The 26,722-nt window shown below is 43.6% G+C and overlaps 1 protein-coding gene across 4 annotated transcripts in view; it reads right to left on the bottom strand.

Annotated features, from left to right (window-relative positions):
- ACTN1 (actinin alpha 1) overlaps nt 1–26,722 on the bottom strand; it is an 86,556-nt gene that overhangs the window by 35,716 nt on the left and 24,118 nt on the right. For all 4 annotated transcript variants that reach the window (XM_041420267.1, XM_041420356.1, XM_041420102.1 and 1 more), the window contains exons 2-3: nt 10,352–10,466; nt 5,159–5,278 (exon numbers count right to left, since the gene is read on the bottom strand). In XM_041420267.1, the coding sequence (XP_041276201.1) occupies nt 5,159–5,278; nt 10,352–10,466 (235 nt within the window). The remainder of the gene's footprint in view (nt 1–5,158; nt 5,279–10,351; nt 10,467–26,722) is intronic.

Raw genomic sequence — 26,722 nt, 5'->3', positions numbered from 1 at the left:
CCTCCCATAAAGCACTGCAATCAACTTAAAGGAGAAGCCTCACTATTTTTACAGCAATACTGCCGCTAAAATATACAAGAAAGCATCTGTATGTTCAGCTTATTTTGTTAATGTGATTGATATTCACAGGGATCTTCAAAAATGAAAAAAACCCCGTGCTTGTAAAACCCCCAACAGCTGGCAGGACTCTTCTAGGATATATTTAAGACCTGAAACTAAATTGAGCTCTTTAATGGGCTTGATTAAAATCAGATGACAATACCTGAATGCTGAAAATGCTTCATGAATAGTAATAAATCAATCAGTGAGCTGGAACAGGTAATTAATATTACTGCTCCATGGATTTAAATAGGAAATAAAGGTCCAGACACTTATATAAAACCAACAGTGTAAAGCCGCTAACATCGCACAAGGACTCAGCACTATGTTCTGGTCACATTCTACAATTCTGGTTTATAATGTCAGCTGGTGGAATTAAGGTGGAAGCATCCCTTCTTTCCCAGTCCTCTTCACAGCACAACCCATTTAAAAAGAAAGATGTGCTCCCTGTTCCCATACCTGACTATTCTTTAGCAGCGCACCAAAACAAAGCTGTTGTGGAGGAAATCTAGAATATTTCTACTACTTCATCTCTACAGGTCATTTTACTTTACACAGTACCACTATGTACCAAGCAGATACTGGTGTCAGTGAGATTAGTGAGTGATCCATCCCAGGATACACACTTAACAAGCTACACAATCATCTGTCCTTTTTTTTTTTTGTTGTTGTTGTTACAGACTTGACAAAATGGTTATGATTTATTAGAAGCAGGCAAGCATTTTTCATTTCTAGTGTTAAAAATCTTCTCCTGGAAACCTGGTTACAAATTTAACCAGCCTGATCAGAAGACTCTATGCTCTTCGGCCCTCACTCACTCGGTTTTCCATCCCAGCATTCTCTGCTGCCAGCCCCGTTTTCCTCCAGAACTGATGACCCTGCATCTGCTGCTGGTCTCCTTCTAGTAAAGTAGAATAGGCCAAGAAACAAAAGTGGAAAACATGCTTGCAAAGCAGGTTTGCATGAAGCTTTCTGCTTCCTGGTGATGAAGAAAAAGAAACTCCACAGAAATTGTTAAAAAGTTGAATGCAACACTACAAAGCCAGAACAATCTAATATTTAATTAAAGACAGTATGCTTGGTCCCTGCTGATATGAGGAAGACTCAGTAATGTGAGAGCAGTGCACGAATTAAAAGGCTTGTAAGCAGACAGTATGTTCTAAAAGCCTGACTCTGCTTTCCAAGTGCTCTTTCTAGGCAGGGCCTCTGCAAGCACTGTGTGCACTTCACCACCAGCAGATGTTGAAGGAACAGCAGCAGCAAGCACATGTTATCAATGTGATTTACATTCAACTTGAGGGTTGATCAGTTGCTGGCTAAAGCTGGTGAAGCATCTGCATCCACTAGAAGGAAGTATTTTGCACCAGTGAATATGCTTCCACCCAGCTCCTATCACTGCACCAAGTAACGAGCAGGCAAGAACTACAGTACTGGCTGGCCACAGAGATGTGCCTTTTGAAACACCACCACCTCTTTTAAATGCATGAACTCATTTTGAAAAATGCAAAAATTATTAAGCTTCCTTTCCTGCCATGGATAGTTAGAATCAACAACACAGAAACTGTTATCCCCTCCTAGATGCTTCTGAGCTACCCATGAGAGCAGAGCCTTTGGTTACCCCAGGGAGAGAAGAAGTTGCGGGGCATGAACAACTGGCAGGACAGCATTATGGTCTGGGAACTGGAGACCTGGAACAACAATGGTGACAACATAAAGGCTGCTCTGCATTTTATTTGTCAAACAAAAGCCAGATTCAGCAGGACAACTATCCACACCCCTGTCTTCAGAAAGCATCTTGCTCCTGATGGCCCTGTCAGATTCAGGACAGATAGCTGGCACTGTTAGTGAGGGTGTAACCCTCAAGTCCCTAACAGAGTGGACAGGATATAGGGACAAATAAAATGCTATGCTTCACTCACTGACATAGGGAGACCCTATTTTCCCCTTTTTTTGAATAGTGAAATAAATGTATGCTTGCACTGCCTGGTGCTTCAGTAGGTGTTTTACTCAGATGGGACTTTTGCAATCATTGAAATCCCTAACCTTTATTTCTCCTTTTACTTGTGCAGGTGAGAATAGGGGTTGGTTCATCCAAAGTTATCTGTATGTTGAAGTAAGAAAGATGAGTTCAAGAAAACAGCAACTTTCTATGCAGATTTCAGGTAAAAATAAACCAGTCCCAGGGTGACATACTTGACCTATTCAGCCTGTTAAGTCCCAGGAGCATTTGACATGAATATGGAATCTATTACAGCAAAAGAAGGCTCCTGAGGTGTCAGATGACAGTGAGATTTAAAAGCAGATGAAAACCATTTGGCTAGAGTCTTCCTTGATCCAGATTTACACAGATCTGCTGTATGCCACAACACACTTTGATTTTATGGACTCTGGCTAACAAAATGTTTAGATTAAAACAAAGCAAAACCAAACCCCCAAAAGAACCAGGACATTGATAGCCAGTATGTACAGAGAACTACAGCTGGACTGCAGACCCTTCACACAGGACCTTGCTGCCCAGCAGACACCCAGAGATGGAACAAGCCCCTGAGGTAAGGAGTGTGCTCCCTCAGCCAGTACCACCACACTGCTGCTGCGTGGTGGTTTTCTTCTCTGGGAGAAAAGCTCCTTAGAAAACCTTCTATATCAGTCCAACCTAACCAAGGCATCTACAGCTCATTGTCTTGATGCAGAATTATTACCAGCTCATGGTTGTGACCTTCTACCTTGCTGCTGCATGATGCCTTTTAAAAGTCTCAAAGCAAGTCCCAAAATTCATGCTTCAGAAAGGTTCACAATCCCTTTCATGGACAGAACAAACTTCTGTGCTGTCCAAAGTAAATTCCATTTTTATAGCTGATGTGCAGTTTACTGCCCACCAAGCACGTGACAGGCTGGCAGAAGTCCCTGCAGCAGGTTATGCTCCTTGGTGACAAGCAGAGTGGCCTGGGCTTGGTGTGTGTGCACAGGCAGGCATTGGGGCAGGCAAGACCATGCTGTGATCACACTCACACAGCCTGAGCTGGCATCACAGCACAGGCCCAAGCACTCTGTATAAAAATCAAAGCAAACCTTAGACTAAACTGCAGTGCCTTGCCACCTTTGGTAGTTTAAAGAAAGCCATATATATTGTCCATGTAGCTGCACAGGCAACAGGACAAAGGAAAGCCAGGAAAAATTTTGCAGGGGAGTCCAAGATCACTATTCAGATTGATATGGATCATACTTCTGTCACAAAATGTCACTTCACAGCCTATTTCTGAACAGGGTAACTGCTGTGAGTCCATACTGAATAAGTGGGTCCTGGTGATCTTGGGTCACAGATGATTTGACTTGCAAATGACTTCTAAGTGCTGTGAGATGCAGTCACAGCTGACTCAGGAACAGAGATAAAAAAAATAAATCCCTCAGAAGAGGAAAAGAAACTAGTGCCAGGGAGAACAGAATCAGAAGGTAAAAAAAGGGGGAATTTAGAAAGAAAGAAAGATAGGGTTACCTATACTCTGGAAAATAGGAGCTATTTTAAGGCAGGGCATCTCTAGGTCCAGATCCAGCTTCCAGTTTTCTAGTCAGAAAAGGGTCCTATACAGATATGGACTATTGTATCAGAAACTGGATGCATCAGTCTTTTTGTAAGGGCACAAAATGACCTTAGATGTGTATTTGTGTTCCATAAACAGTACTCACAGCCAACAATAGCCTCAGGTTGCTACTGCTGAAAAAGCTGAGAAATTTGAAGGAAAGTTTTGCATGCAAAATATCAGTATAATTCACTGACCTCTTGCATTTTGCTCCTCAATACCAAGCACAGTGAAGAGGCATCTGTAATGTCCCTGACATAGTTCTAAGTTATTCCAAAGTCTCCATGAAGTTAAAGCAGTATGCTGAGGTTAAGGTTTTGGTAAGGCAAACATAAACACCTGCAGTGGCTGAGGTAATCTGCCTGATCTGACATGGAACAAATGAACCACAGGATGGGTACAGGTCTTGGAGATGCCCCAAGAGAATGCTCGAAAAATGCTTGCATGGGGACAGCATGCCAAGGCTGCACTGACCTCATGAGCTGAGAACACGCAGAGCTCAGCCCTGTAGCCCCAGGACTCTCCCAAAGAAGGAATACACATCCAGAACTGTATCATGGGCTCATTTCCTGGCTGTGTCATGAGTTTCCCTAGAGAAACCAAGTATTTCCATCTGCAAGGTGGAGATAACAAACCTCCCTCATTTTCCATGGTCACTGTAAAGACAGACCTAGAAATATCTCAGAAGCAGAGTGTCTCCACAGCAACAATGACAACCTGAATCCATAGGAAGGACTTACAAACAGATCTAGAACAGAGAAAAGTGTCATGAAAACCTGTAAGCCCTTCTGGGACTTGGGACTTTGCGTATCTGTAAAACACGCACCACCTCTGCTAAAACGATAAAAATCCTACACAGCTGCCTGCTTCCTGCATGATCTACAAGTTCTTGAGGGCATCCCAGATGCTGCCCACACTGGTCTCTACACAGTTATACAAGGCTTCCAGCCAGAGTATCCAGCTAGGCAGGGTGCACAACCAGAAGCCTGGAAGCCATGAAAATTTGGAACCTCTGGGGTCCCTGTCCTGTGTTGGGGATTGCACTTGGCTTTGCCAACACAGGGTGCACTTGCACCCATGCAATGTCTTCCAGCAATAAATCCTCTCCAGCAGCTCTGAAATAAGCTAAACACGAATAGCTGCTATGCTTCAATTCAGAGTTTTCTTCATTTGAGAAAGAAATATCTCAATTCATTTGTTCCTGCCATTGCTGAAAGCTTTCCTTAACTCATGAGAGCCAGGAGAAAAGCAGGATGACCTGACCAATAATCCCAAACGGAAATCACGTTTGGCAGCTTGGTGTGAAGACAGGATTTAAATTCAGAGTAAAGGCCTACTATATCCCATTTTTAACTCAATTGTTTATTCTACAAGAACACAGTAGGGGCTAGGGAGGTGCAAAGGGAAATGACATGCTGCTATGAAAGAAAGGCAAGGGCTAAGCACAGCTTGGGCTCAGAAAAATCAGATGGTTCCTTTACCTTCTGCTCCAATGGATACTAGCTTGACTCCTTTGCTGGCAATGAAATCCAAGGCCTTGTTCACGTTGGATATTTTGTGCACTCGCATTTTGCCTCTTTCAGGCTTCGCCAGACGTTCTCCTAATAAGAAAAGTGGCAAAAAAATTAGTATTCAAAACAATTCTGAACCTGCTCATCCCTGGTGCATGTTTCCTGTGGTGTGGCTCCCACTGCTCAGCCTGGCAGACAGACCTCCCTACATCCTTTCAGGACAGCCACACTCTGGTTTAAGCACCCCCAGAAAGAATCAGACAGAAAAGTATCTTTTTAATGCACCACAGGTAAGTTGGTAACAGAGAACCCGCCCTTTTCAGAGGAGGTTTGCATCAGATAGGAAAAAATCTGTTAAAACTCCACTGAGCTAGGCAGTAGAACCAACCTCCTCTAGCCACAGATAACACGATGCCTGGAAAGAGCACAAACCCCCCTCCCCTTAACAAACACAGGTGAGGAGCTGTCCTCCAGCATTTGCAAAACCCAACTTACAGGGCAAATCTCTCCTTGGAACTACCTCCAGTCAAGTATGAAGGTGATCTTGTACCTTGCTTTTTCTCTGCCCCAGCCAAGATTCAGACTTCCTAACTCTCTAGTCTCTCCATTGAATGGCCAAAACTGCCTGTAGCAAGAAATAAAATTACTTCTTTGGCAAAGTGGCTTTATAATTGTAAGGACTGTCACATTAACTCCTTTCCATTAAGGCTGATGTATTTCTAACTCCATACTAGGTCTTTTACACAAGTGCATTTTAAATGTTTATACCGAGGCACAAAGAAGGAAGCAGCCTAGCCCTGAGGAAAGAACAGGTTAATCTCTGATAGAAATCAGTCTTAGAGTAACACCCAGCTCCTGACTGCAATAAAGCTGGTAGATTTGGAAAAGCACTTTCCAGCCTTATTTATTTGAAAGAGGTACATTAAGTGCAGTCCTCTCCTTCTTGATAGGTTGCTTGTAACTACAGTCTCCTTGTACTAACAATAACTCAAACACTCAGAGTAAGCAAATTAAAGCTTGGACAGGTGGACTTTCCAAAGAAACCTCTAACAGAAATATAATTAGATGGGATTTCAGGAACCACCTGTATATGACAACATTAGAAGTGAAGAGAACATCCACTTCCAAATCACAACCTCCAGAATACAAAAACAATCTAAAGAAAATCCAAGCTGGTATTGTACTTAAAAAAGGTATAATTAAAAGGAGACCAAATGGGCAAGTCTAGGCAAATCATTTGACCTATTCAGTTCCAAAAGTCTCCTGCTATATATTGAACTGAATTTTTAAGTCAATGTAAGCTGACTCAAACCCTTTATTTGAGGTTTAAGTGTCAGAAAGAAAAGTACTTGGCTTGTTTCCTAAAACAGGTGTGAGGAAAAGCTAAAACAGAGAAGAGAACAGTACCTCCATAACCATGCCCTCTAAAGGAAAAATGTCTGGAAATTACAATCCTTTAAAAGTGTTTCAGTGGTTACTGTAAACCTAGTGCCATTACCTCTTACACTGAAGGATAAAACCAGATTCATTTTTAAAAGAAAACACTGATGTCTGACAATTTAAGCATAAAAAGATCTTTAAAAAGATGCTTTATGGCACTGCCTCCTTCCTAGGATTAAAAGAAAAGCCCAACTCTTTTGCTTTAATGGAACCTCAAGTATGTGTTACAGTACACTGCTTAATTTTTCCATTTGGATAATGCTAGTCATTCTGAAGAAAAGCTGAAGCATTTTTGTGACAGTTATTTGCGACAGTTTCACAATGACATTTTTATGTGTAATTTTACAATAGACTTAAGCAGTCTTATGCAGCCAAATGTCAACAAATGGGTTGAGCCAGCTAAAACTCAGCCATTTCCTCCAGTTCAATGTGACTGTAAACTAGCCTTGCAAAAAGAAAAATAAAGACAAGTGATTAGGTTTCAGCTGGAGTAGCAAGCTGATCCAATTCACCTTGTGGCCGCATGTGCAATGCCAGTGCAGTGGAGAGCACCCGAACTGCTCTCCCTGGGGCTGGGGAGAGCAGGACTGTTCCCCCTGACAGCCATGAGATCCTCAAGTCACTGATGGTGATTGCAAACCTCTCTCAGATTCAAATCCTTTCTCTGTGAAATTTTTTAGCTTTCAAAACCCAATGAGTATTTCCTTCAGACTTGGACTTCATTAGAGACTTAGATTTCCAGAAAAAAGCATCATATCTTTCCATGCCATACAGTATTAACGATGTCGACTGCTAAAAGGAAGCCTGCTAGAAATATATTCTACTTTGAGCTACTGGCATCACTGGCTTTATTTTTCAGTACTTCTCCTAGATGACAAAAGGAAAATGGTCTACTACTAGCTTCCATTCTCTGACTCTCATGTAGTAGCCCAAGGCTGTGCTGTGAAAGCCAAGCAATGCAAGGATGTGTTGGCACAATTGTTCCATGCAAATTTACTTAGGAAAAATTTCATTTAGCGACTCTCTCTGTTTGAAGGGGGAAAAATGAACCTTACAATTTCATTTTAAAAGTACTAAATGTAAGTTCAGGCTTTTTCAGTCTAGTATTATTTTTAAAATGGCTTTATCAGGGGAAGGAAACATATATGGTAAAAAATGAAAGTGTGTCTTTAGGGGCAGTTTCTAAGGGGGGCTGCAGTTGTTACTTCCACCCACAGAGGTCAATCAGACAGGACCTGCAATGAGGAAGTCCCAGGACAGTCCATGGAACTTCCCCTGCTGTACAGTGACTGGGGAACACGGGGCTCCTGTGGGGCTGAAAAGGGACATGTCAGCAGCACAGCTCACCACCAGAAGGTACCACACTGAGTGAAACCGAAGCACTCTCCTCTTGCAGACTGTCGTTGCTTCCCATACTTTGAGAAACTGAACTGGATGGGAAAACTGCTTCCTACTTGCCTGGCACCAATGTGTTCCCAAGGACACATGTGAGGGTCTCCCTCTCTGAAACAGTTTTCCCACAGTCCCAGTGGCAGTCCCTCTTCCACCGCAGGGTCTCAGGAAGCTTCCCTGATGCAGGCTCCATCCCTCCTGCGATGGCAGAGTGGCAGCAGCCACCCTGCAGCAGGGGCAGAGGGAGGGAGATAGTGCTCCCTGACCCCCACAGATCCCAGCCAGGTGGAGGAGGCACTCAGCTCCACACGGCTCTCAGCCAAGCTGACCCAGCACTCTCAGGGCTGAAAGCTCTTATGGCTTCGTACTCTGGGTTAGAAGAGATCAGCCTGACACAGAGTAACCCTGCCCATGCCAAATTCCCATCAGCAGCTCTGCAGTCCCCCAAAATACAGGACAAGAAAGTGTGAGCCAAGAGCTGAAAGGAAAGGCCAGAAGCTGGAACTGGAGGGCTAACAGTCACCCAGAGACTCACCATTTTGGCAGATGATGAGTGGCCATGGCAAAAACAAACGGGTGAGCCCTTGCATACATCAGGAGACTCCTGACCCTCATACACTGCTCCCCAAATGGGCTGCTACTGCCCCAGCTACGGACTGAAGGGGTTGCTAGAGGAGCTGGCAGCTGGAAGGAAGCTCTGTATGAGCAGTGGGGCTCACCATGGATAAGGGAACTGCAATGAAGGAAGTGAAATGAGGAGAACATGTGCTACGTTTCTCTTTTTTTGCCACTGTACTCAGAAGAGCTGCATTCTAGCTTCTGCTGCCTCTAGGGAAAGATGCTCAGCCTTAAGTGTGTGAAGGACCATGGCCTCTGGTGGGATGCAGTCCCCAGCTGTCCCCCACACCTGTGCCACACAGCAGCAGGCTGCAGGCACAGAGCCACTCTGCACTGGGACAGGGACATGCCATGCCCACGCCATTGCAATTGGAAGCTACTGGCTTCTTCTCAAACAGAGGTGGATCTGACAGGCCTTGCCAGTGTGGCTGCCAAAGGGACAACAGCAGAGGAAGAGTGGGAGATGATGCAAGGAAGTTAAGCAGCATGAGATACAAGATCCCCTGCTTTAGCACCAAGCCTCATCGGCCTTCTCCTACACATCCTTCTCTCCCCTATGTACCATTCCAGCTATTAGAAGCTAAGCCATCAAGGGTCCATCTGCCCCAGTGTCCAGGCTGCAGATCTGCCTCTCCAAGGGAACATAAACCAGAAAATATACTAACGGGACTCTGCCACCTCATTTCTTGCAAGCACCGCAGAAACAATGTGCACACTGCAAAGTATTGATAGTGTTTCAAACTCAGCGCCCTCCAAACCACAGCATTGACAAACTCCCCGAGATTTCATTCTATATGCATAACTTCTTGAAAAACATTGACAATAAACTGATGCAATCTTGATATAAAATGGAAAAAGGGAGGGTAAGGAAAGAAAAGGGACATAGGAAAGGCAGCCCGAGTGCTACTATAATGACCATTTAATTGGAAAATATACCAAGGTCAGGAATTCAAGTCACTGGATTGCTGTAACTGGCTCAAAAGCCATCAAAACAAATGAGATGAACAATCCCAGTTTGACACAGTCTTGCCCTCCTTCAATCCCTCCTACAACACTTTACTAAGGTATTTATTTCATGAGCACATCAAAAGGGATTACTGCTTACATGAAATAATCCCTGGGAGGTATCTGTCTAGTAGTGGGACAATTGTGACACAGAGTGAAAACAAATCTGACCTAACTTGTTCATGCCATTGCTTTGATTTCAGAGGGATTTTGCTTTTCTTTGGGATTTGTTTTTTCCCCATGAAGGTTTGAGCATTGAGCTCAGATTGAAACTAGAATGGAAAAACTTGAGTCATGGCTGAAACTGAATGACACAGAAGATTCACTGGTTTGACTCCCTTCTTCCAGTAACTTCTATCATACTCCCACTGCCATGCGGCTCTGGTATGATTTCCTAGTGCAGCATTCCCACACTTTCCAGAGCTGCTTCATCAGCCCTGCCAAGCAGTAAGAGGCATTGCCTGAACCTTCACAGGAGGCTGTGCATTCCTGACAGGCAGAGAAAAGCCAAGAAGCCAGAGCAGGAATGCAATAGGCCACGAGCTCTGGAGTACATTCCAAAATGGCCAGTGCTGGAGACGTATATTTGTTAGGAAGAAATTTGTTCTGAATCAAGAAGCTGCTATTCTTCCATTCCAGCAAAAACTGCAGCATTACAGCCCTTGCAATCAGTATCCTGCACGGGCGGCACCACACAGAACCTCTCACCTGAAATGACTTCCAGAAGTAACATGAGTTTAAGACCATCCCTGAAATCTTCCTCTATGTTCTCAATCTGTGTCCCAGCCTTGCGGAGGTGAGAATTACACCATGCTGTAAATGTCTAAAACACAGAAAAGGAAAGGGAAAAAAAAAAAGCAGTCAGTAATCTTCCCACAAACCAAATAACAGTTCCCAACCAAATCGGTGCAGTTAAGTACCATGACAAACGCTAATTAAGTTATCATCTCTCCATCCAATGTCCTTGTGGAGCACAAGCACTTGAACCCAACTAAATACCCAGAGAAGTTGCAGGATGTTTCTGTAGCAGAGGGAATCTGAGACAGTCATTTTACAGCTCCAGTACATCTAACGTTCTGGAGAGGTTTCTGATTTTCTGTTTGGCTTAGAATACCTTGAAAACAATTTTTAAGCATGCTAAGTGCTCAGATTGCTAAAGACTTCCAGTGGTATTAGATAGCACGTATTAATACGAAGGAGAACAGAGAACAGCATTCCAGATGATCTTGTCTCTAGAGAAGTGCTTGAGAAAAAAAAAGAACCATTCTTCAACTGCCTGTGGTTACTCCATCCCCAGCAACCCTTACCCACTGAAGGAGAGCATGCTGAGCTCCTCAGGCACATAAATCACATCCCAGTAGTGTCTGTCCTGCTGCCTCCATTCTCACTAACTGCTAAGCAGACCTCCCTTTCCTGTGATCATCCCACCTTTCCCCCCATATCACATGGAAGAATAAATACTTTCTGAGGATAATATCACCCATCTCAGCAGAAGTGCAGGTCCTACAAAGGATACAGGTAACCATTACTTTGTGACACTACTGTCTAGCACAGACCCGAACTCCCGCTACTTGAGAGCCTCTGGCAGAAGCATCATTGCAGCCATCGCAAAAATAACACCACAGCCACTCTGTAATTAGTGATACCATGCACCACCACTGGAATAATAATTCAAGTCTGAAGTGCAGGACAGACTGAGGCCCAAACTGCAGGACAGACTGAGGCCCAAACTGCAATACAGCTGGTACTATGCAGGCTAAACAAAACTCTTTTTTGAAAGCACCTTCTGACCTCAACTAGTCAAGACAAGAGTATCTCTCATGTGAGATAAATTAATTTCACCACAACCGATGACAACACATTTTTTGTGGTTGCAATCTGTAAGCCCATGCTCTGAACAATGGGCATGTGGGGCACTGACAGGGGAGAGACCATCTCCTGCAAGAGATGTGACAGGAGTTATCTCAAAAAAGTACCATGTGAACTGGTCTGAAAGAGAAAAGTTTGATGGTCAAAACACAAGAAGCAAATACAAAACATCTCAGACACCTCTGTGTGGTACAGACTTAGATGAATCAAAGAGCTGAATCTCATCTGAAGTTGAAGAAGCTCTTTGACACAAAACTACTGTTTGAAGAGTAAATGGAAGCAACCAGGGGGACAAGTTTGTTCAAGTGCTAATGAATGTGATTCCCAGTGTTTGAATAGCAGACCAAGTAAACCCTTTCCTTTGTACAACCTGATAACCACTCTATCACTCTCTAAATAGAAGGCTGAGGTTACTCAAAAATGAATGTATCCAAAAGCTCAGTGCTACCACAATGAAAGTCTTCCCTCTCTCTTCCAGATGTGGTCCTAGAGCCAATTCAACTCACTGACGCCGCAAAGAAAATAGTTTACTTTAAGACTGGTCTTCTGCTCAGTAGTGCATGGAGGCAGCTCAGCAGAATTTTAACAAGCCCCTACAAAAAAAATTAGGCACACAAGGGCCAAGCAGGAGGGTGGAGTGGAGCAGCCATGCCATTTTAAGCTGCTGGGGAACCACAGAAGGAAGGACTCATTTAATACTGAATCACAGCAAGGCAAAAATTTAGAAGTGCTTTACTACTTATACCATGCATGGGATTTCAAAAGAAAGATTACTCCAAATGACAACAGGATTGTTCTTCATTGTCTCAAAGCTGGGCTTTCACTAGTAACCTGCTCTCATTTGAGTTCACCAGACCACAAACAGTGTGGCAGAATCTTTCCTTGGAAAAAGCATTGCTCAACAGCAGCCAAGCTTTCCACTGCTGTGTTCTGGCCTCGTTCTCCATTGGGACTCTGGAATGGAGCAGGATAACAGCACAGCTGTAAATACTTTTATGGCAATGGCCCTTTGGACAGATGCATGCATTGTGAAAGTCTGGGATCTCTTTTTTCAAAATGGCCTGGTTTCCTTCCAGATTTGGAAGCTTGGAAAAAAAAAAATAAAAAGAGTAAGTAATTAAGCACCTTTTATTGCTTTTTATTGTTAATCCCCTGAGAAAAAAAAAGAGGTGGTGGGTTGTTTTTTTTTTTTGAATAAGAGTGGTTTTATTTGGAAAAGGGCCCTGTATCCTGAAGTACATCCTTTTGGTGCTATTTTAGTCATTCTACTGCTTGAGCTGTATTACAAGAAGAGAGGTTAATTTATTTGGCTCCCTTTTGCAGCCAGGCTACTTCACTCTTCCAGAAAGGGAAAACGAGAGTAGAGATGCTTTCAAATGCTACATCATCACCACATGTCAAAATATGAGAGAGTAAGTTTTGTCAGAAAGGTTGGGGATGCCCATGAACCTCCTTCTCATATCTGGAAAGCAGACAAAGCAAAATACCTTGAGCTAGTGTCTGGACCTGGGTGACATTACAAAATTCATGTTAATTTGAGGAGGAACCCTGAGATGTAACTCACACGCCACAAGGCTGCACTTTTATTTCATGTCTGACTTCTCTGAAGTCATTTCAGTTTTGTTCTCCATCAGCCCAAAGTAGATCAGACATCTCTGCTTTAAATCACTGATAATTCCAATAGAGCTCTACAGGGCAGCCCTCTGCATAGTCTGAGGGTGGAAGAGAGGCACCAGTTCTATACCTCCAAGAAATGCAGACAAAGTTAAATGCAAACCACAAATCTTCTGAACTTTGCTTTATTAAAAAGCCTGGCAGGATAACTAGATCAGTGAGAGTATTTTTGTTGCTGCAAGAGTCACCTAGAGCTTGGTAGAAAACAAAGTCCCAGAGCCAGCACCAACTTCTAAACTGGAACCATCTCCATCTCATCATGGCCTAGACAAGCTGAAGTGACACAATTCCACAGAACACAGCCACGAGTGGCAGAATGGACACTTCAGCTTCTCAAGAACACGGTCCCTGAAGGGTGAATAGATGGAGCACACAGTTTCCATGAGACAATTCCCAGATGTGCAGACATTTTCTCAAGGCATGTTCAGGTCCCAGAGGAATTCCAACAAGCATAACAGTATAAGCAGCACAATAGCATATGTGAACAGCAAAAACCAGTATCCCAGTGTGGATGCATTAGGCCATTTTAAAAGAAAGCAGGATTATGAATGTGTTTAATAACTGCAGTAGGACTCACAAACTGTATTCACCACAGATCAACCCAGCGCAAAATCTATCAAAACATAATCATCAGAAAATAGCTTTATGTTTTATTTACTGTACATACTGCAGAGGGGTAAAATACCCTCACAGTTCAAAGCAGTAAACTGAAAAGAGATTTCACAGGTAGGAGAAGCCTGGAGAAATGCATCAGAAAAGCAGAGGGAAGCAAACGAAGGTAGAGCTGAAATTTTTTGCTGTCCACTGAAATCTTGCAATCCTGGTAGTCTTGTTTAGAGCCATTTTTACTGACTTGGCTTCATGCATCTGCACAGGATCCTTTTTGTTATTCTAGGAAACCTACTGAAACCTCCCACTCACCCCAGCCACCTTCTGGGCAACACAGCCGCTCCTCCCCACGCCTTGAGTCACAGCTACCAGCGGCAATTGGCTCGGTGGCAGCTAAGCCCTGCTGTGCTGCCTGGCACCAGCAAACAAGTTTTCAAAAGTGGAAAGGGCTGCCAAAAGCAGCCAGCCACCTTTCTGGTGCAGGCCTAGCCCTGGGAGCAGCCAGGTAAGGAAAAAACCACAAAAAGCCACCACACCTACATTTGTTGTGGTAAGGTGACTTGCACCCACAGTTCAGAGGGCAAAAATACACTGCCAGGCAGGAAGCTACCTGGAAACAGCAGAGCTTCTTCCCTGCTGTTTGCAGACACAGAAGTCTGGAGATTATTCTCCTGCTTACTTCTAACTCCCTATCCCAAAGACAAGAAAACAAATAGTCTGTTAATCTTGAGGCTTATGAAAGTTTCAGCGCTGGAAAACTACTTACTGTTAAAAAATAGCACAGAAACCTCACACCATAAATTTTCTGTGGCAACTGCACAAGAGGTGCAAACAGAGCTGTGTTTCTTGGCCCTTGGACCTTTCCATATATTGTACTTGCAATTTTATTTTTGGACACAACAGATTGTCAGGATACCCCTGCAGGTCTGCCTCTTGTTCACTGTTCACTATGGAAGGTGTCTGATGAAGGAGCACGTGTATTTGCATGTATATGGATGCATTTCCCATCACTGCTCTCTGTACTCCCTGCTCCTATCTAGCTACAACATGTCGTTTTTGGTTTTTTTTTTCTTTTTACATGTCAGCCTAATCAGCAAGATCCCTGACATCAAGATCAACTCTTGCTATTTGGCTGCTCAGTCCTGCACGAAGAATAGCATATTGGTATTCTACCACAGTACAACCTGTCAGATACAAAAGAATAACAAATGTTATTAAAAGCAAGCAAATATGATTAACTGTTCTGCTGCCTCATCACATTTACTGTTGGGGTATCCTCTGGAAGGCTACCTGCATACCTATTTTAACAGCCATGCACACCCTTTTTTCTTGACACAGTGTGAAAAGTCCTTGCTTCTTCACTGTATTAACCCTTTCCCAGCCACAAGCTAGCTAAAACAACAGCCAGGTGAAAGCTAGTCCTGCAACCAAAACTCCAATGAGATCCCACCTTCAGCTAGGTCCTTCCAGGTGTCTCCCAGCCCTGACAACCTGCAAACCTACCCATACCACTTGTGCATACACACATGCACTCTCTGGTATTCTTTGCACTTCCCCAGCATTCACTTTTGTTCCTGAAAGCCAATAACCTTTCCCCTCCACACTTACTTCCAATCTGAGTACCTTTCTGGTACCAAAGTGGCTCAGGCAGAAATCCTGAAACCTAGGGAAGCAGTACAGTAAGTGAACATTTTAAAGTTTTAAGAATGTTTCTGCCTCAAAAGCAGCAGCACCAATACCACTTGGAGCAAATCTAGGAGCTCTTTGCTGAAAGAAGGCAGTCATAAGGTACTTTAGCTGCTGAGCAATTTTAGCAGCGTAAATGTCGAAGCTACCACAGCCACATAAATGACAGATACTAAAAACAATAAATAAATGGTCAGTTTCATCTCTTTGTGGCTGCGACATTCCAGCTTTATCTGACCTTTCCAGATGCTCTTTACTTCTCCCCTTGCTAAATCAGCCTTCCACACAGCCCTGCTTTCCATGGGTGAATGTAAACTTTCTGACACCGCCAAGAGACTGCCATATTTGTGTAACAGCCCTGGAGAAGCTGTAACTGAGCCAGAGCAGTGCTCACTGCCTCTCTTCTGACAGGAGAAAGGTCTGGCTTAAGCAGAAGAATTCACTGGAGCACTGCCTCTCCAGACCACCACCACTGTGCTCAAAGAGCAGCAGTGTTCACAGCCACCAAGGCACCCCCATTCCTTGTGTTTATGCTGGGGATGAATTTTAATCAAGTACTTCAACACAGCTCTGCTGTTGAGATTTGTCCACAAAGGTTTGGCTCCTGTTAAGAGGGGGATGGAGCTGCTAGCACACAAATCTCAGTCTAGTAGCCCAGTTTGATGCTGTCTACACATGTGCCCTCCAAAGGGAGGTCTTGAGTGGGCTGAAAGCTATGGGTGCTAGCCCAGGCTTTCTTCTAGTGCTGTAGGGAAAATGACAGCAGGACTCCCTTTCCAGTCACCAGAAAACAAAGCAGGATGTTCAAACAATACTTCATACATGGCTGAAAAACAAAATCAATTTACCCAGCTGCAAGTGCTGCACTTCTGCTACTCATGCAGTCAGCAGTGCCCCTGGGCTTCTGACTGCACAGCCAGGCTGCATTCCCTGCCTGGCCTGACACAAACCCTCTGTGGCTCCTGTTTACTGCAACACCATACATCCCTTACAGGACTGCTGGGACAAAGCAGCGAATTCTTGCAACAAATTTTACACCCAAATCCATGTTGAAAGGAATTTTATTTAAATTATCTGAAACAAGGACTGATCCAATCATCTAATGATATTTAATAGTTTATTATAGCAGGCAGAAAACTGCACACAAAGCTTTTTTAAAGCAATAGGATTACTAATAAAGCAGTCCAGCTGCCCCATAATGGGATCCTTTTCATCTTGGTAGCCTGGAAACTGAACATACTGTGTCAATTAAGGAGGATGCTAGTCCACAGCCACCACAACTATCTCTCTCTTGCTACCTGAACGGAGAGACTAGGCCATCATCAACTTACTAACTGGAAGGATTTGGCTGGGGAGGCCATGAAAAATAAAGCTCTACAATCCAGTTCCAGATTCCCCTCATTCAGCAGTAACTCATTTACTAGCATTACCTCTCAGGGTCTCATGTGATTTTCCCTTTCCTAATGCTACTGCTCAGAATCCTCCTTTCACATCTTAAAGCACTTGGAAGAAATGCTGGGGTATCGTGGGTGGCTGCTTAACACCCGCCCCACACTCAACACAGACTCAACTGACAGGCTTGGTTGCAGCTTCTTTTCCTGCACAAGTCTGCGATATAAGCTGACAAGGAGGTGCTCATTTAATTGGGCAGTAATTACAAAGTAATCCCAGATCCTGTCAGCACCCTGACACTAGAAAGGCTATGGCTGGACATAACAGATCACACCAACAACCCTAGTGAAGAAAGCTGGGCATTAAAAAGGCTGTTCATGAGATACAACTGGCCCACTGAATACTTTCTCTGCCCATGTGCTGCAAGTGACAGAAGCTTTATACACATACATATTACTGGTTTTTAATAGTGATGGAGGAAGTACAGACCTACTACAGCCCTACTTCTGTATACTGCACCTCTTGGATTGCTCCTTGGTGTGCTTGGATGTCTGCTAGAATGCCCAAAAACACTCAAAAAATGGTTGTCCTCTCTCCTCAGAGGAGCCCCAGGAATTGCAAATCCTCTACACAAATCTCATCACAAGTAAAGGAGCCACCCGAAGTGCCTTTTATTTAACCTGAATTAGGAGAAAAGTCACCATTTGCCATACTCCCCAATCTCATCTTCTAACCTGAAATACCTTCACTACATATTGCTTTGCATTGGAAGCCACATTACAATTTTGAAAAGAAGAAAGGCATTTGATAAGCCCTCTTGGTATTTATGTTCCAAGCCCAGTCTCCAGGACACAAGGGTAGTTCAAAGAGCTTGTTTTGTGTTGACAAGTTACATTATCAGCAGCTGACCTCTAAAGAATTACAGGTATGATGCTCAGTTTGATGAAGGCTGCACAATGAAGAGCTTTGCTTTCCATTAGAGTTGGCCTTTTAGAAGGGCTGAAGGAATTATATGGATATTCAGAAGGAACCATTACAAACACTTGCAGCACAGTTTCACCACCTCCACAGAAGGAGCTCAGTACTACTAGCATCAGTGCTAATGTGCTGTTCTGGCTTAATTGCAGCTGCTGAGTTCCAAGCTGAAAGACAAAATATAGCCCACAGTACTTGCAAGTGCTATGCCCTGAAAACGGGAGGTATCATTACACTGTACTATGCAGTACCAGCATCTGCTCGAAGAACCAACTGGTGGCTGCATAAACACTAACTGAAGGTGAAAAGGCAAATTGTAAGTCTGCTTGCATTTATCAACCCCAGGGCACAGCCTCTGCAGTTTGGAAACACAGAACTCAGTCACTTTTGAGCCACTTTCCAAAACTCATCTCTGCAGCTCAGGATGAGAACAACAGTAAAGCAGCAAGAGCTCCATCCCTAAGTGTAATAGCATAAGCCAGCTTGGGTCTCACTGGTAGTGTGAAGTTCTCCACTGAAGTCTCTCTTTGTCCAGAGGACCTAGGAGCTGCTGCATAGAGAAAATAAACTCCTCTGACAGCCAATTCATCCTTTTGGACACTGCCAATGAATCAGCAGCAAATCACTTAGAAGCAGCACCAAGTAAATTCAGTGCAGGAAGGAGTGCTCATTTTTGCTCAGTGGAATACCGTTCTCAGCATCTTGTACAGTTTTTAATTCTCACATCCTAGAAGACAGGACAGAAAAAGAAAAACCCAAAGTCTGTTCCACACTGGTTTCCCAGTGCATGGTGTTAACTGCTTTGGAGGCAGAATACGCCCTTTTATTAGCTAACAGCAGGCAGAAGTGGCAAGGGCAGAAATCTCAATCCAACACACTTCCTGTCCAACACAGAGTAAATATTTGTTCTCCTCTACATTTGTGCCTCTGAAGCTTTTAACTCCACTTCTGCTACGAAGCTGCACAATTTCACAAAGAATCTGCTTCTGGTATTTGAAAGCTACTGACCACTAAATCAGTGAGTTGGCTGGTATTTCAGACCTGTAAAATATAAGCTCTCTTTATTCCTGAGTTACCAGAGAGCACCTAATAGCTAGGAAAATCCAAGAAGCCTTTGAACATGCAAAAACAATGAAAAAAAATCCCCAAAACTATACAAGGATATCAACTGGCTAGAAGTAAGGTCTTTTAGAGTTTATCATAAAGTTCAGACTAGCAAGACTCTTCATTATACTCCTCTCTCCTATGAAATCAGCTCATAAATGTCAACTTGCCTCCAAGCTCTCTCATAACAAAAATTAAACAGAGCTTGTCTCTGCATTTTATATGCTGAATTTCCCATGTGCTTTATAGCTTTTCAAGATATACTGGAAGAAATCACTTTACCACACTAGGATGCAACTATTTATAGACTGAGAAGTGGCAACAAACCACTGAAAGCCAGACTGTTCAATTCCTGGAAGCTGAACTCCAACTGCTCAGCACAGGACAGGGCCAAGACACCAGGATGAAAACCTGGACAAACAGCCTTTTATGCCTGGTGGCAGGCCTGCACTTTTTATCTCACCATCCAGGTTTATTCAGACCCAGTACTGATTTCACCATGAAGGTGAAGTGTCACCCACCTGGTCCCAGGAACAGGCTGGGGGGAGGACAGAGAACACCTGGCACTATAACACAAAGCAGGACACGCAGCTCTGCTCCAGCTGTGGCCTGAGAACATGGGCCAAAGGTGCAAGACTTCTTTCAACTTGAAGCAGGTCAGGGAAGCACCTTCACTCTGGTGGATTCACAGGCAGACACAAACACAACTGCTCCAATGAAGACTTGTCCTGCTTCTGCCATGAAGGAATATGTGTGGGGCCTCACAGTTTATTCTAAGTCCAGAGAGCCAGCAGTGCAGGAGCTGATCTGGCTAAAAGCCCTTCTGCAGTGTAGGTTCAGAGACATCTGGGACTGCCCAGAGCTTCCTGGGAGGATTCACAGGTGGTGTTTTTTTCTGTGACTCTTCTTTGGCTGTTTACTTTGCTGATGATGGGAAAGGGAGGAAGAGGAAGTTACAGCTTCATTTATCCAGGTTTTTTAAATACAGAGCTATGTAAACAGGTTGATTAATTGAAACAACTGAATGTATTGACCACTGCCCTGTATGGACATTGCAAAACTAGCACAAAGAACTGGCAAAAAGTTTCGGGACTCTGCAGCTCTAGAACACAAAAATCTTGAAATAATCTGGTTTTCTAAGGGATGATGGTAAATGTTTTTGGATAAAAGGAATGATAGCTGCATTTCAAGCAAGAAAGAGCCTCCAAAACAGTGTTTGGCATGAAGCCTTAGAGCTCCCTGTCTAAGAGCAAGGAAGCAGAAAGGACAGGCTACATGGCACAGATGTACTATGTATTTGGCCTTCACTCCCATCACCAGTAACACCAACTCTTGGATAAAACATGCAGAAAAGAAGTAAGATTTTTGGATACGTTTATCCCTTTAGCCATCATCACTGTATCAAGACACAATGTGCTGTCAACATTCAGAGCTCTCACAGTCATTTGCAACTGTGAAATGCGTAATTCCCAGCTCCAGAGAGGTCATTCCCAGCTCCAGAAGAGTGGCCTTTTGAACAAGGTCTGCAATTGTTAAGGTCATTCACCTGAAATGGGATTTTCCAAAATTAAGAAAATTGCTCCTGGGTCAAGATGACTCTGATTCACATGTGCTACCAAAGAAGGGCTCTGAAGATGCACAGGGATCTTACTGTGCTAAGAACTACCACACACAGGGTGAAAAGCTGATCTGTGCTCCAAAGCACTTCAATGTGAGACTTGAGATGAGGGTGGAAGTAGGCAGTGTTAGTCAGGGTGCTTGGCAGTGGTCTCAGCACACCCACACCCTACCTCTTGTCATTTTCTATATCAAGAACATAGTAAACTAGAGAGACTTGATCCACAAAGACTGATCCTATCTGAAGAAGGAACAAACAGTTCACAACCCCTACAAGCAACATAAAGGTGTCTGAATTGCAGCCTCCTGCCTGAATCCCTCACTCTCCAATGCCTGGAGCCACCAGGCTGTTCTCAATAGCTACATCCATGCCACAGTGCATTCTGCTCCGGTTTGGTCTGGTGCTGCCAGCCTAACCTAAGGGAAACATGTAACTGTGCCAGTCTACAGAAGATCACACCTCAGCAAGTGAGGCAGCACAAACAGGAGCAAGAAAGCAATTGGAAATGCAATGAGCAGGCAGCTGGCATCAGGGGCTGATACAAGTGCAGGCTGACATCTCACAGCAGAGGTTGAAATAGGACCTTCAAACAAAGACAGGGATGGTACTGAAGAGACATGAACTGAAGGGCATGTTTAAAAGTGATGGATGACAAAAATTACTGCTACAGCTGTTTGGGTGAGTGTGATTGGATTGCTTCATGGAGGTTAGAAAAAAAATAATTGCCATTACTCAAACATAAGATAATTGAGAGTCTGTGTGAGAGCTGCATGGAGATTCATCAGCCATTCTAGAATAAATAAAATGTCAGGTCAGAGCAGGGAATGTCACACCTATTGTTGGATAAAAGGATTTAACTGATCTGGGGAAAGGCAAGATACTGAATGTTTACATGAAGGCACCGTAAGAAAGTCTCACTGCTAACCCACGTCAGCAGTAAATGTCTTCTGAAGTGCAAAATACAGAACTGAGTCTTGGGAACCCTGAAAAAGGACCACCTGAGCACACCTTCTTTCTCCCACCTCCACCCCTGCAACACAGAACAACAGAGAGACTGAGAAGGTGGAACTGCTCCTCCATCTATCCCCAAGCAGATATGCTCCTTTCACTCACACAAACAGAGAGCAGGAGTTGTCACCTTCTACTGCTGTTGCCTCTGTAAAGCCAGCACAGACAACTGGGATGGGACTGAGATCTACACTTTCTCAGGAATGAAGGGGAGGCAAGTCTTTAGCGTGGCACAAGCTTTCCAGTGTGTCCATTCCGTGCCTAATTGAACCTGCAGGCCTTCAACAGTGCACAGACAAGCAGTGTCAGGATGATCAGATCCTCAGTGAATTACTGGGAGTTGACCACAGGAATTTCACCTCCCAGGCTTTAACTCTTAGGTGGCCTCACATATTTGCACAGTTGTAGGTTCAACAGTTTTTTCACTTGTAGTTTAAATGAAACCACTAGTAACAACAAAAAATTATATAGATCAGCGTCTCTGTGTCCTGTGGTTGTGGGAATGAGTATTTATTAAGGTAATGGCCATATTTAAAATTGAACTGCATTGTCACTTTCTTTTAATTGGACACCAAAAGTATGAAAGCTACTATGGGTGGTGAGATTATGAAGATGGTCTTTTCTGGAATCTTAAGACATATTCTGTGCTTAGGCATGAATGTGTCATCTAAGAGTAGAATACAACAGGATTTAAACTCTCTACAATAGCACTGAATAGCAAGCTATTTCTCAGTGAACATCACAGCCCAGGAGGGGTCTAATTAATGAGCATCTCCCTGGGCCTCAAGGCATCTGCATGCCACGGCAAGCTTCTAGCACTGACTTACCACCACACACACTGAAAGTGATGGGATCTCCCATCTCCATGCAGTAAATATAGTCCTGACTGGTACTGAGGTGTGCTTTGAGTGTTCTGTGCCAAGCCTGTGAGTACACCTGGACAGCACAGTGAAAAGCAGTGTAGAGCATCTAAGCCAAGGCAGCAGAAACACTGGTGGTAGGACAGCACAGCTGAGCAATGGCTATCTGACATAGGAGCTGTCACAGGGCACAGTCCCCCGCAGAGATCAGGGCCCAGCAAACATGGAAACTGAGGCTGAGCAGTACAACAAAGCAAAGAAGGGGAGTTCACATCTTCCCAGCATGTTGCATTCAGACCAGGATGTAGAGCTTAAAACAAAGTAAGAAAAAAAGGACAGCTGAAGATTAAAAATTATGATAGGGCATAATTACAGCAGGAGTTTTGTTCCAGACTGCTGTGGTTCAATGTTTCAGACATCCCAAGAGATCAGCAATTGCATTAAGAGAGATGGAGGCAATGCTAGCTCACCCAACATAACATCTGGCTGAGGACAGCACAGCACTCTCCCGTGTGTCCTTCAATTTGCTGTCCTTGCTCCAAACTCATGCTCCTTGGCCCTGCCCACAGCCACCAAAAATTCAGGCTGGCAGTTTAGGGACAATGTACTTAACTTTAAGGGGATGCAATCTTTAAAAATTGCCTTGATCTCATGAGCAAAACCTTGTATTTTTATTTACTTTTATCTTTATTGTATTGTCTTGAGACTGTTTATGTAGTTTATCAAAGCAAGAAACACTACCTAAATGAAGTCAGATGTGGGACTGATACCAAGAACTAAAACCAAAAGAGAAACATTCCAGTTTGTTGGGTATTTTTGTCTTCTTTCTTTGAGCTTTTTATTCAACCAGAACCATTAGCAAAGGCAGTTCCAGTTCTTAGTACCATAGTAGCTCTGAGCTAATACCTATTAGTATTGTTTGCTATTTTAAAAAATTGTGCTACAGGTTTATAGTCTGATTTTCCAAAACTTTTACAAAAAGGACAAAAAGGAAACAAGATTTAAAGACACGTGCACCAGGGATCTGCAATACTTTGGGAGGGTGTTGAGCTTGTTAAGAGTAGCTGCCCTAGGTAAAGCCTGGGAACGGCAGCAAACTTTCTGGACTTAATCCAAAGGCTACCAAGGAGAATGTTTCCACTGACTGCTGGGAGTTGGGTTTAGGCCCTGCACTGTGGGGAAGAGTGGCAGAATGACAGGAGTCTGATGACTCTAACCACGTCCAAAGGAGCCGTAAGGAGCTGCTGTGTTATTTAAAAGCAGTCACACAGAACACTTTACCAGATATTATTGGGGAAAAATTGATCTCTTTTTAAACTTAGCAGCAAGATTTTCACCATCCTGATGACAGGAAAACCTAAGGGAACATAGCAGGAAACACGCTGCAGGAGGAGCTGGGAGGAAAACACTGCTAACCAGCCAGTTCAGCCCATCAGGAAATGTTTACTCTTTTTTATTTTTCCATGTCAAAATGCTGGAAGCTTCAAACTATGCTCTCTGAGAGAAGAGAACAAAGGGACATAGAGGACACAAGTCTCAGCATCAATGTCCTGGCCAAACAGACATTGCCATTGACTGGTGAGGACCTGGGGACCAGCCCAGGACTGCCTTCTGTTAAAGTCATATTCTGCCCCACATTCACCCTCCGAAAAGATGTAACAAGCCCAAATGTAACCTATATTATTAACACCACTCTACTGTGTCTGGCCTGGGAAACTGGCACACAGGGCAGCCAGGAAAGCACATGAAATACTTGAATGCAGAAGCGGAATCGGCTGAGGACAGACTGTGATTTAAGCACTACCCACATACACAGTCAAATTCTTGCATTTTATCCTTTCTAGAAGATGAGGTCAGAGAGCTCACCACAAGAGAGGACATATGATGTAAATTGGATGGCGAGTGCCAGAACTATGATGGGGTTTTTTCTTCCTGTGCTCCACACATATCCAAAGCCTTTCTGTTTATAGGAAAGGCCATTGGTATAAAAGGTGCATTCTACATCAGAGCAGAGGAGGCATCATTCTGGGTATGAAAATGTTAACTCAGTTAAGGAATAGGAGGAAAATCTCCAATGTTTTCCCTCACTAAGAGGAGCCTTCAGATGGACAGAGGACTGAAAGAGAAAAGAAGAATCATGTATTTTCACCAATGAAAATTAATATACCTCTGAGTTTATGGTGTGCTAGCAATTTCTAATAAAAAGCACTAGATAGCCTTTTTTTTTCCTTAAACCAGCTTTAGACTGGAAAAAAGAGGATTGGAATAATTCTTATTTGCCATGACAAATGTCCCAAGTTATGCATATTAATGCAAATATCTTAGAAAAGAGCAAAGACAGAAGAAGAGTAAAATCCTAGCAGAATCAAAGGTAAATTTTTACAGGCAACTTTACATTATTTGTTAGTATTTCCGTTTTCTTACTGTAACTCCATTTCAACCCTAATCATACTGCCATATACTTGCTTCCTAAATTGTGAGTGTTCCCAATTGATGGCTGCAAATTCCCCATTTTTAGAAAAGCCAGTTGCAGGACAGCTCTGACACTTTGGCCTTTTCTCTGCTTACAGAAAAGGGTCTGTTTACAGCAAGGGTGCATATATTAAAAATATTTTGCTGCAAGTTGCAGAATTTTGCTCTAGCAGTGGAACTGTGATATCTTTTGGGAACTGTAGTTCAAATGCTTCACACTCCCTCTTTCTTGTGGAAAGAAAGTGGGAGTTCTGCAGGAACTTGTTTAAAGGCACTGTCCACAATAAGCTACCCAGTAGGATGGTACTTTACAGAGGTCTAATGGGTGCACATAATGGGTGTAATTCCCCTTGGAAACCACCCCACAGATACAATTGAGGAATTGCTGATGGACCCCTTACATACCGGCATTCCCAAAGCACTGTCAAGGCACAGGGCACACACACAATGCCGCCGGTTTTGCCACCAATCATGCAGCTCCTCAATGCAGTGACAGCAGGCTGTCTCTAAGAGGACAGTCACTGGGAAGTGAGCCTGGCAGCTCACAAGAGGGGGGGTTTGCTGAAAGAGGAGGGCTGAGAGGACATGTAGGGTTTAAATGGCAATTCACCTGTAGAGAGATGGATGATGAATAGTTGAGGGGACCAATTTGAATAGAATCAGGCAAAGATTAATTATTATTTGACTCTGCTACTGTTTAAAGAGAAGAGGTGATGAAAATTGCAAGATGATAACTGTTACTGACTTGTTCTGGAACAGGAGGACGAAAAAGGGGAGATGGGGGCTCTAGTTTTGTGCTTTCTTGCATGAGAAAAACTGCAAAAATAGCTGAGTGAAGAGGGTTGTGCTTCAAGTGTTAATCTCAGTCTGGTAGTGGTGGCAACAGGCTTTGGTCCAGCAGCAGCTGGAGAGAATGACCATATGAAAAAATCTTTACTATACATGAACATAAATATAGAATTTTCCATTTCTCTTCCTTTTTCCTGGAAGCATATGGCATTTATTCCCAAAAGTTTCAAATAGCAGACACTGAAATGATCACTAGCTCTGTGAGCAAGGAATTATTTCTCCATCTAAAAAAATTTGTATTTTAGCCTTGAACATAATGAAATCCTGCAAGACGAGATATATTATCAGGTGATATGTAAATCAAATTAATTTTTAACCTCCCTGTCAAACAGAGCACAGGAGCTCACTGTGAGTCCAGCTGTACTGGACCTGTTACAGGACCACAGGAGCAGTCAGTCCTTAGGGAGATACACTACAGGATATGTGCAAGCCACGGGTGGAGGTGAGCATTTGCACAGGTTGCATCCACACGTCTCTGTAAAGCTGTGCTACGTTCTGATCAGCAGCTCACGCCACTACTGCTACTAGTTCAGGTTTCCTTTTGGCACTGGGCTCTGCAGAAACTGCTCAGAAACCACAAACCACACTTTAATAAACAAAACACATACACACAAAATAGAAATTCCACCACAACTAAAAAAATCAGCCATCCTTCTGCTCTTTCCACCCCCCACACTGAGCTTCAAACTTGTATTTAGAAAAACCCGAAGCGACCAACTCTGTTCAAAGCATTAAAACAGCTGGAACACAGACACATCAGCAGTTCTAGTCTTTGAACGTAGCCGCTGGTAATATGTCTGTATAAACTCATTTTGAGGATTTCTATATTTGCTTCCATTTCTAGGCTGAGCAGAATGAGAAGAAGCCACAATAAGAAGCAGAATTAGAGAACTCTAAAAGCTGGAGTGCTGCGCTCAGACACCTCACCCCACAACAGGGCACCCATCCGCTCTGCTCAACAGC

The sequence above is a fragment of the Onychostruthus taczanowskii genome, unplaced genomic scaffold (genome assembly GCF_017590055.1).
Source record: "Onychostruthus taczanowskii isolate IOZ18803 unplaced genomic scaffold, ASM1759005v1 scaffold1, whole genome shotgun sequence".
NCBI classification, from domain to species: Eukaryota; Metazoa; Chordata; class Aves; order Passeriformes; family Passeridae; genus Onychostruthus; species Onychostruthus taczanowskii.
The sequence above is the reverse complement of the archived record's forward strand: the minus strand, read 5'-3'. Positions and strand labels throughout refer to the sequence as shown.